Source organism: Hippocampus comes, unplaced genomic scaffold, assembly GCF_001891065.2.
Source record: "Hippocampus comes isolate QL1 unplaced genomic scaffold, H_comes_QL1_v1.1 scaffold123, whole genome shotgun sequence".
In the NCBI taxonomy this organism is placed as follows: Eukaryota; Metazoa; Chordata; class Actinopteri; order Syngnathiformes; family Syngnathidae; genus Hippocampus; species Hippocampus comes.
This window is the reverse complement of record NW_017804997.1, coordinates 852,976-863,827: the sequence shown is the minus strand read 5'-3', so window position 1 is coordinate 863,827 and position 10,852 is coordinate 852,976. Positions and strand designations below refer to the sequence as shown.

General features: G+C 42.9%; 1 protein-coding gene and 1 long non-coding RNA gene across 4 annotated transcripts in view; one reads left to right on the top strand and one right to left on the bottom strand.

Annotated features, from left to right (window-relative positions):
* The window catches only part of LOC109530654 (uncharacterized), a 16,521-nt gene extending 9,183 nt beyond the window's left edge, over nt 1-7,338 (top strand). Inside the window, exons 2-3 of the long non-coding RNA XR_002171045.1 lie at nt 1,728-1,733; nt 7,128-7,338. This is a non-coding gene — a long non-coding RNA (uncharacterized LOC109530654). The remainder of the gene's footprint in view (nt 1-1,727; nt 1,734-7,127) is intronic.
* tsc1b (TSC complex subunit 1b) overlaps nt 1-10,852 on the bottom strand; it is a 26,545-nt gene that overhangs the window by 6,956 nt on the left and 8,737 nt on the right. For all 3 annotated transcript variants that reach the window (XM_019894510.1, XM_019894523.1, XM_019894517.1), the window contains exons 2-15: nt 9,991-10,211; nt 9,786-9,889; nt 9,315-9,467; nt 8,718-8,862; nt 8,379-8,533; nt 8,214-8,287; nt 7,944-8,122; nt 5,953-6,071; nt 5,607-5,772; nt 5,315-5,436; nt 4,846-4,933; nt 4,168-4,275; nt 3,312-3,951; nt 2,537-2,580 (exon numbers count right to left, since the gene is read on the bottom strand). In XM_019894510.1, the coding sequence (XP_019750069.1) occupies nt 2,537-2,580; nt 3,312-3,951; nt 4,168-4,275; nt 4,846-4,933; nt 5,315-5,436; nt 5,607-5,772; nt 5,953-6,071; nt 7,944-8,122; nt 8,214-8,287; nt 8,379-8,533; nt 8,718-8,862; nt 9,315-9,467; nt 9,786-9,889; nt 9,991-10,099 (2,206 nt within the window). In that variant the 5' untranslated portion in view covers nt 10,100-10,211. The remainder of the gene's footprint in view (nt 1-2,536; nt 2,581-3,311; nt 3,952-4,167; nt 4,276-4,845; nt 4,934-5,314; nt 5,437-5,606; nt 5,773-5,952; nt 6,072-7,943; nt 8,123-8,213; nt 8,288-8,378; nt 8,534-8,717; nt 8,863-9,314; nt 9,468-9,785; nt 9,890-9,990; nt 10,212-10,852) is intronic.

The window sequence follows — 10,852 nt, the reverse complement described above, 5'->3', positions numbered from 1 at the left end:
CACTTTATGAATACAAGTCATGAACAAATCTTAAATATGGCACGGAATGTGTTTACTTTTTTAGTTTTGATTTTGAGCAGCAAATTTGGAGTTACATATTGGTGCTCACCAGGAATGCATAGGCAAAATTGCACAAATTTTCACTTGAAAGAATAGTGGCGATCTTGGGATTTTTTTCTGTTCAATTTTCAAACTGTGTAAATTTAATACACTTCATCTTCAGCATGTTTAGTGCCACTTTTGTAAGTAACCACGCCCCCGCCCAGGCCACGCCCCGTCCAGGCCACGCCCCTTCCGCTTTTTTCATCACTCGCCATTGCCATGTATGTTTATGTGATCTGCAGCAGTCTAAAGTAGGGGTTATCTCCTACTTTAGACTGCTGCAGTTCACGCATTTCATAACTTCAAAGATTATATAATTTATGGTAACTTTATAAACATTCAATAATGCATAAATGTGCCATCAGCTTGTACTCTTGAAGAGTTGATAACATCAGTGTTGCATAAGTGGTGTAGAAAATTGATGTACAGTATTGTTAAAAAAAGAAAGAAAAAAATTGTAAATGTAATGTGTAATGCGTTTACATTTGCATGTCCACACCACAACAATGGATTCAAAACAAAAGAATCAATTTGTGATTGGAGGGCGTACAGAACTTTGACGAGTCACAAACATACAGCATTTGCCAATTAAGAACAACAGTTATTTTATACAGACTTGCTGAATCTTCAGAGGCTTGAACATATTTAAATTGGGATAACTGCAAATATGACCCCATTTGTTAATACTTAAAAAAAACAAAAAACAAAAAAAAAACACTTTTGGTCATTGATTGCCTGAAACCTGGTGCCCACGAGCATCAACAAGTTCTAAGCGTCTTTAAAAGTTACTACGCCAGCCAGCTTGTCTCTTCATTAAAGACTTTTATACATTGCTAAATTCACATCATACTTGGCCACTCAAGAATATTCCCCTTCTTTGCCTTCAAAAAATTTGGACTTGCTTTTGCAGGAGGGTCATGATCCATCTTAACTTTGAAGCACCATTTGTCCCACTTCGGAATATCCATCCATCCATCCATCCATTTTTTGATCCGCTTTATCCTCACAAGGGTCGCGGCGGGTGCTGGAGCCTATCCCAGCTGTCTTCGGGCAGTAGGCGGGGGACACCCTGAATCGGTTGCCAGCCAATCGCCGGGCACACAGAGACGAACAACCATCCGCACTCACACTCGCACCAAGGGACAATTTTGAGTGTTCAATCAGCCTGCCATGCATGTTTTTTGGAATGTGGGAGGAAACCGGGAGTACCTGGAGAAAACCCGCGCAGGCCCAGGGAGAACATGCAAACTCCACACAGGAAGGTCAGAGCCAGGATCAAACCCAGTACCTCTGCACTGTGAGGTCGACGCACTAACCACTGGACCACCAGGCCCACTTCGGAATAATCAATAATAAAAATAATGAGATTGTGCTGTATGTGGGTTTATACTTTGGACACACACGCACGCACGTGGCCGCACAAGCATGAATTAGTTTACACAAAACGCTATTCAAATACTCGACATTCAATGATTAATCTTCCTTTTGTGTGCACACGTGTACCCTTTGTGTCTTCCGTTCTCGCCGAAATTTTGAAATCTCCGAGATATGGCGAGGCCATGAGAATGCGAGGCGAGGGTATTACTGTTGTGGTGACTCCACTCAAGCTAAGCGAGCCTCAGCAGTAGATAGTCCGCTGCTCTCTGCTGTGCGTGTTTCAGCGCGAACATGTACGCAAGCGCGTCTTTTGATTTCAACCAATCAGCGCCAACGCAAATGACGTCATACACGACAACAGCTAAGCTAAGTTAGCCGAGACGACACTCGAAGTCGGACGGACACGATTTTCTGCCAATCTGTGTTTTTCCCTTTTTGGCCAAATATATTTTTTACGACAACTGTCTTGTCCACGGCGTCTTTTATTCGTTCCACTGGGGTTTAGCAAGTGTGTTTATAAAGAGACGAAAATTGTTTGGGGACTATCCCCCCACATTCTAGTTGAGATGGTATAACCCAAGTGGCAAAATGACGCTTGTTACTGTTGTTGCGAGTTGCCATTCGTTCTACTAAACCATTAGTCAAACGCCATCATGTCTTCGGTCGTTATTACACAAACAAAAATCTCTTTACTGTTACTAGTGTTAGTGCCTCCATATGGCTACGCTCGTGAAATCAATATAATGAACTCAAATGCGTCTTCGTCCAATGTTGTCAACTGATATCCGGATTAATTTTATTTTCCTCAATTCTCCGGAGAAATTTTCATAAAAATTTGAAAAACCCGGAATTCCGGGAAAATCCGGAGGACTTTCATCTCTGGATTTCCAAGACATGTAGTGTGAAACATTGAACAAATCCTCTCCCAATTTGAATTTGCAAGACACGTCCCAACACTCATGATGCATCACTAGTCATCCTGACTAACGCCCCATCGCAGCATTCGGAGTAGCTTCTTCTATCCGTGAGCAACAGCGTAGAAGAATGAGTGAATTACCTCCAAAGTGCGTCCAGTCAGCTGACTTACTTGGCAGAGGTAATCTGGAGGAGAGGAAGGGAAAAAAACATTTCTGCAGATGTTTGTCTCCTCTGGAATTTAAATGAAGTCAGTCATGATCATGACGACCAAACATAACAAGCTGGGAATGCGAGTTTGTGTTACCAGTTGCGAAATAAGACCCGCAAATACAAATAAATACTGATGCTAAACTACTGTGACACCTCTTTGTTTCGGTTGCTCGGTAACACAACTGATGATATTGTTTGAGAAGCCCGGTCATAGTTAGAATGTGAACTGAACTCTAACAAAGAGTGGCGACACTTGTGTTGTTTTTAAACATTTGATCATTTCTTTTGAGATTATGATGTGTGAACCTGTGCATGATAAATTCACCTTGGCTGGCTACATTTCCTCTTGAGGGATTATACTTCATCAAGTCCAATCAATAGGCACACTTGAAAAGATACAGTGAAATGACTACAGTATCACGCTGGGCCCCTCAGTTCTCGAAGAATGTTAATTCCGTGGATTTCCGAGACACTCAATTGTATACTTGCAGATGAGTTTGGTGTGGAAGAATTTGAGAGCCCTTGACCTCAACCCCATCAAACACGTTTGGGATGGATTAGTTGTTGACCCCAACCTCACAAATGCTCTTCTGTGGATGAGTGGAGCTCACTTTCACAGAAGAGTGACTCCATATTCCTTTTCTGTAAGTGACTCGGTGTTACTAATCACAAAAACAAACAAAATTGTACATATGACATCTCACCGCTTAAGGACTTTATCGTGAGCGTCACTCCCCTGCTGAACAAGGCGATCCAGCACCTCTAGTGGTGAAGCAGTCAGAAGCCCATCCTCTTCCCCGTCCTCCAGCCCCTCTTCCCGTCTTGAGAGCCTCTCCAGTGCCGCTTTGTGGACGGCCTCAGATGTCTTCTGGCCTATGTAGAGAGAGGCCGCCCTGGGCAAAGCCAGGTCAAATAACACTTCGTATGGCACCGATGCAGGTGTCTTGGCACAGGGACTAGGCGAGAACATCCCAAACTTTGACACCTCCTCTTCTGGGGCCGAGGGGCTCCGGTGCAGGTGGTGATCAATCGGGGTAAAACCTGACAGGAAGGGCCAGGACTGATCGAGGCCGATGGCTAAACTGCGACTGTCTCCCGCTCCCCCTCCTTGTTCGCTCCCAACATCGCTGACGCTTGTGGTGTTCTCCGCTTTGTCTGGCGTAGACGCTGCATGGCGTGTGTCTGGGACGGACCCGCCCAGTTGGCTGTTGGTGACGATCTTGTCTTGTGTCTGACAGCCAGTCAGGGTCTCAGTGGTTCGGTAGAAAGGAGAGTCGAAACCCCTCAGGCCTGAACGATCCTGTTTATCCTCTGTAATCTTGAGCAGCTCCTCTGTGATAGCCGCTACAAATAATTTAAAAAAAAAAAAGCAGAAAGAGAGAGAAAAAAGAGAGAAAGAAGAGAGAAGGATTTTGGGTAGGTGCCAAGAAATGGTGCAACACACAGAAACTGAGCGTTCCGGTTTTGTGATGTTCTTATTATCTGTCCAAGATGTCTACCCATGTGACTCAAGAAAAACAAATGAAGTTCTGAAAAAGCATAAAAAAGGTCTGCTCTCACCCTCCTCTTTTTCTTTTTCCGTTCTCAGATGAAGCTCCAACTCCTGTATCTTCATGAAAACCGAGAGCTCGGTCAGGGTCATGGACACATTTGCAGCATCGGCAGCATCTGATTTAAAAAAAATAAAATAAAAACCTTGAGTCACTGTTGCGATAACAAGGTTTCAGGGAAAAAAAAACTAAGATCTTATAGTTATGTTGTGAAAGGTGGTCAAATCTTAGAACGTGACAAAATCAAACCTATTTGGCAGCACTAAAATAGGAGCTGACTGCCACTTGTCTACGAGCCAGACAAGATTCAATATTTCAGTCGAAGGCCGATGAAGACCCTGACTCGACACTTAAGTGTCATCTTAATAATTGCTTAGTCATCCGCCCATCCATTTTCGATACCACTTGTCCTCATTAGGTTATGGCTGAGCTGAAGCCTATCCCAGCTGACTTTGGGTGCGAGAACTGCAGCTAACCAGTCAGTCGCAGGGCACAGATGGACCATATTCACACCCATGACCAATTTAGAGTGTTGAACATGTTTTTGGGCAAAACTGGCGCAAAATCACAGCAAAGCACACTGTTGACCACACTTGATGGGCAGTCTTCGAGATCAGGAACTTATGCTGAGAATTCCGATTCTGAGCTGCTTCTTAACTTTGTGTAGATGTGATGCATCGTAACAAACCTCTGTTTGTGGCGCCGCTTTTCTCAGAGTCTTTCACAGGTTCCTGTCTCACCAGCGCAGGTTTACCACTGTCGACATGTCTGCGATTCTGAAAAGTGCCACAGTTTGTTTTTGACTACACGACTGTAACATTTATTTATATTTGCTATTTATATCGCCCTTTATCACAAAATGCTCTCAAAGGGCTTCACAAGCCCTTGTTGACAAAAGTGTACACAACCAACCAGTATTTTACACCCATCGCCACTTTTTCCTCTAATTTTTATTGAGTGCTAAAGTATCAAGAATAGACATAAATGGGAAAAAAAACACCAGACTTCTCTTTTCAGTTCAAAATAATTGCTAAAATATGTTGCAAAGAAAGAAAAAAAAAAGCATTCATTCACAAAATAACACAAATAGTTTGTGAACAATCAACTGTGATTTTTCTTTTCAGTCAGTCTGTATGTGCATGTGTGTTTTAGCTTACTTTTCTCGGTGGACTGGATTGGACTGTGTTGCCTGGCAAGGAGATGATCGGAAAGTCATCTGCGAGAGTGGGTGGTGGTGATGAAGTGGCTGGAGTACTGGAGGCGGACGTTCCTTTCCCGCCTGCTCACATGAAACACGCAAACGGCGCCATTAATTAAAAAGATCATTCTAAAGAGTTCTTACTCCAAATCAAACTTAAACCAGCTATTGGTGGGTTCGTCACTTCAAAAGTAATTCATAAATAGAACTTATTAAGTACGTTTGTTTCAATGTCTTGGGATTGGATTCACCTGAAGTGCAGTGGAAGCGGCTGGGAAGGTGCGAGGCACTGTGGGAGAGCTCAAAGTTGGGCGACATGCCCCTGGATGAAGGGGGCGTAGCCATTCCACACAAAGAGGAGGGGCTCCACAGTGGGTCCTTCCCACCATAGGAGGAGTTAGGGTCACAGGTGGAGCTCTGTAAAATAAATAAATAAATAAATAAAAAGCTCTTTTCATCGATGGTGGGTGGGAACTGTCTGTAACATATTCCCTGCGATAAACTGGCCTGCCTTTACAAAGATAATATTGCCCGGTACATATCTCTCGACCTCTCCACCCTTGAGGATTATGAGCCTTTATTTCCTGATGTTGTTACCTGCCGTTTGGTGGTCTGTGGGCTACGGTTGGTTGACTGTGTCCCTGAGAAGGGGGGCAAAGACAGGGGCGGAGGCAGAGGCTGCCGTGGAGTGGAGAACGGAGTTGATGAAGAGCTTCCTGTGGTCAAGTAGACAAAGAATTTTCAAGCATTTCATCGATGGTTCCCATGATATTTTCGGCTGACTGTTAACTAACCAAATTTTAAAAGGCGTCACTGAAAAGATTCTAAATTGTAATACGGTACTCAGGGAGAAAAAAAAATACAGGTACAATGGTGCTAAAGAGTGCATAATTCCAAACAGATTTAATTTACATGAATACAAGAGAGTACGTTAAATTTACCTAATCGATTTGATAATTGACAGCTCCTTTGATTAAAGCATTTTTCATGGTAAGAATTGTGGAATTAAAATTTGGTTTGAACATAATATTCATGTAATAATGACAATCCTTGTCAAAGCTACCACCGTCAAAAGAAAACATTTAGATGTCAACACAAATATTTTGTTACTTACTGTAATTACTCCGTGTTTGTAATGAATCACTTTTCAAAGAGAATATACTGAACACTTTTTCTTAGGAAGACCTTTCTGTTACTGACTGAAACGTCCTCTTTTAACACTTCAAAAATCATATTTTTGGTTCGACGAATAATACCTAATATAAAGGGCTTTTACACAGACTTGGCCCCCTGACTCCTGATCTTAAGTCAACAGTCTCAAAGTTGGGTCTGAAACTGGACAGTGATTTTAAACTGGACCGGCAAATTGGTGTCGTTGTTAAATCCAGCTTCTTTCATCTTAGGCAGCTGGCTAAAGTAAAACCTCTCCTTTCTCATGAGCACTTTGAAACAGTAATTCATGCCTTCGTCACATCTCGACTGGATTACTGTAATGCATTTTACTTTGGAGTCAGCCAGTCTTCCATGAAGCATCTCCAGTTGGCCTAGAATGCTGCTGCTCGCCTCTTGACTGGTACTCGTAAGAGGGAGCACATAACTCCTACTCTGGCATCCCTTTCACTGGCTCCCGCTACATTTGAGAGTTCTTTTCAAGATCCTATTATTTGTTTTCAAATCTTTAAATGGCCTCGCGCCACCTTACCTCTCTGAACTCATCCGCCCTTACACACCTGCCCGGCGCCTCAGGTCTGCGGACCAGACATTATTAGAAGTACCAAGAACTTAGCGGAGGCACAGAGGGGACTGAGCCTTTTCCGTTGCTGGTCCCTCTCTTTGGAATGACGTCCCACTGAACATTCGGCAAGCCCCCTCGCTGCCCATCTTTAAAACTCATCTCAAAACTCATTTGTACCCTTTGACATTTGACTCGGCATATCTCAGACTTGATCTTAGATTTACTGTTTGGTGCTTTCTACTGTCTTTGTCATTAATTTATTTTTTATTGTTGTATATATGATATTTGCTCCATGTACAGCACTTTGTATACAGCGATGGTTGTTTTAAAGTGTTCTATAAATACAGTTGAGTTGAGTTGAGAGAGACACTTTCATTTTTAGCGAGCTCTCGCCATTGGAATATTTCGAACTGGAATCAGGATTATTAACTCTTTCATGCACAATGTAATTTGATAACATGATAAGCTGTCCACTTCAGTAACCGCTGTGCCTGAAAGAGTTAAAAATAATTCAGCATTTTTTTTTTTTTTTTGTAGCTACAAATATGAGATGGCACTGGACTTCTCTAATAAGTTAGGAAGATCTTTCAATTCAGAAAAGCAAGTAATCAATCAGTCATCGTAGTCATGAAATATCAATGTAAGTGCCTATGTTTGTATAAAATATTCAGACAATTGAAGGATAATTATATGTTATCATTAAAAAGAGCATTCCTATGCAAAAGCTTCTCCATGCGGGTGTCTTTTACATTTCAAAAGCAAAACAAAACAAAAAATAAAAAATTGAATGCATTGTATTCACATGTATACATAATATCACCTCCCCCCTTCCAAACACTCTTTTTAAACTAACCATAGCTGCTGTAGAGGTCTGTGTAGGGGCTGGAAGTGCAGTCTTGTGGTCGCAGGTGAATTTGAGGGTAAAAGTTGTCAGGCATGGTGGCATATCCCTCCTCACAGGAGGCCTCCTTCGGGTCGAGAGACACTTTGGCACATTCAATGACGATATCGTGGATTTCATACTTTTTCCACCTAAAGCAAAAAAAATAAAAATTAAAAATCAGGATTCCCAACCAAATATTCGACATGCCTGGAAAATGCTGCAAGACGGTGTGAGACTTACCTGGTGGGGTCAAGCTCGTGATCCTTGGTTCCTGTCACCAGTTCAGGGTGGATACGCACATGTTCAAGCATTGGCTGAGTAAAGAGGTTCGAAGCAATTTCGATCAATGACACCAAAAGAAAACTGATCACGTTCTCAAGGACAGGCAGTATGGTACGCCCTCACCTTGACCACTTCTTCAAATGTTTCCATGTTTTCCTTCATGCTGTAGTGAGAGCGCAGGTAGGACACAAAGTTGCAAGGGTACATGCCATACAGGCGGTGGAAGAGCGAATAAACGCTGGCGTGTAAGTGGATCAAGTAAACCTCGGAAACATGACCTGGATGGATTTAAAGGGGAAAAAAAACACAACACTCCTAAGCAAGAGGGCAAGCAAGACCCATGAGGTTTTGCAGCTTAAGCTTTTATCTCCCCTGATGGACTGCGGTTTCTCGAATATTGTGGGAGCAAATAACGGTGGGCGGAAGTGAACTGTTTTGCAGGAAATGGAATGCATATCTCACCCGGATTCTTGAGGTTCCAGGATGCCAAGCGGCCAAATATGTCAAAGTACTCCCACAGGTGTTGTTTTCCCGCTTGAGGAATCATTGGAAGCAGCGTGATCAACACCAGCACCCCAGTTATCAGCACCACCACATCTGTATCAGTCTGACAGGGGAATCAAATGCGGATATAACTAAGCTTTGAAACGCTATTCAAAAAATATTTTTTCTTTGCTTAATTACCCTTGTCTGGATGATGAACTAAAGTTAGTCAATAAAATTGATGAAGCGGCCAGCCCGACTTGTTCAGGGAATTACCGTTGTTGTCTCTCCTCGCCATTTGAGTCACAAAGGAATTTTTTTAAATTTTTTTTTTTTTTAATAGCAAGGTTGCATTGTGCTCAAAGCTTTGATTGATTTTCGTAAACATTTCCACTCTAGGAAATTATATTCTATTTCAGAATGTTTTAGCTCAATGTTTTTGTTTTTTTTTGTGTAGAGTAGCATCAAACATTTGTGCAGTTGTTGTTCAAAGTATTTTTTAAATCTGCAATGACTCGCACATCATCTTAGACTGTGAGAAATGTTGTCATATCGTCTCGCACATTATAGTGGTACCTTTAGGCATTTGAGCAGTGATAGCAGAAGAGGGTATCGGGCAATCTTGTGGATCCAGGACGGCTGCTTGCGGATGACGTGGCCGAGCATGGTGAGGGTGGGCAGCCGACAGGCCTGTTTGGTCATACACTCGTTCATCTTGTCCAGAAGGTGCTGCGGTGACAAGTCGGGATGTTAGCTGATCAGGCCGACACTTATGCATGGCATTTTAGTTTTCCCCATAAATCAATATACATCATGTAATTGTAATTCAAGAACCTTTTTAAAAAAATGTTTTGCATGTAAAAGCACTAAGGAGCTTCACACGTGTACCCACATAGTCAATTTTGAAAGAAGGTAATGAAAGATGGAGATCGGCGGCCAAATCAATAGATTTTTTTTTGTCATCCCACTCTCATTTGTAGTTGCATTTGAAGTAACTGCCATTTCATTCAAATGAAGCGGCGTGAATAAATATCCGACTTTTGTCACCTTGTCGTGCGGCTCTCTGACTGAGCAGAGGATATGCATGGCCTCTGATGAGTTTGTTTCTAAAAAGTAGTCCACCAGCCCGTTGAGCAGCACAGACCCTCGTTCTGCAAATATATTGACACAGCCATGACACATTTTGACACACACATACAAGCAGATCGTGTTTTTTTTTTTTTTTTTAAAAGAAGAAAAGTGATTATTATACCAGTGCTGAGTTGCTCATTAATAAGGCCTCTGATCTCTTCGAGCTGGTGGAGGTCGGAGGTCTCCAAGAGCGGGAGGAGGTCCCCCATGCTTGGCTGTTCCCTTGCCATGGTGGCAGTGCTCTTGGTGGAGGGCGGTGTCCTTCTCACACCGTGTCTGGGCCTTCCTTCCTGCCTGGAGGACTCTCTTGGGGCCACCCACCAATTCAGTCTCCAGGCACCTCTGGATCACAATCAATGATGCCAAAAAAGCTTACTATTTAGTCAAGAGAGGACTCGGGGTGAGGGAGAGTCTCACTTTCCTTCTCAAAAATGTTGATCAAAGGCAGACAAGTATTTGCTATATGATGTATGCCGGATTTCATCTGCATTTTCAGTGGCTACGGTTACATTTCTTTGGAAAATTTGTAAAAAATGGAATTCGCCCCGCCCCCAAAGATTTGATTCTGAAGCCGAAACGCACGGCCTTAAATCCATCAGATTTGACCTTTATCCACTGAAGGCACAAATTAGGCAAAAAAGTCCCCTTGGGGAAATGACAGTAGGCATGTCATTCCCCTAAACCACCGATGTCAAAGTGCCGGCCCGCGGGCCAAATCCGGCCCGCGAGAATGTTTTCAGTGGCCCCTGGGATGATTTTGATTTATTATTAGAACCGGCCCGCGGACCGCAGCAAGCCGAGAGCTCGCAGATCTTTTACACGCACCAATACTACATTTCCCACAATGCAACGGTGACGCGCCAAGCAGTCGGCCGCTTTATTTAAATATTTATTAGTCTAGCAGTCGTTCCCATAACAGTGACATTAGCTTTCAGATACCCATCAAAAATGGCAAAACGGAAGGTGGACACTGAGAACCGGGG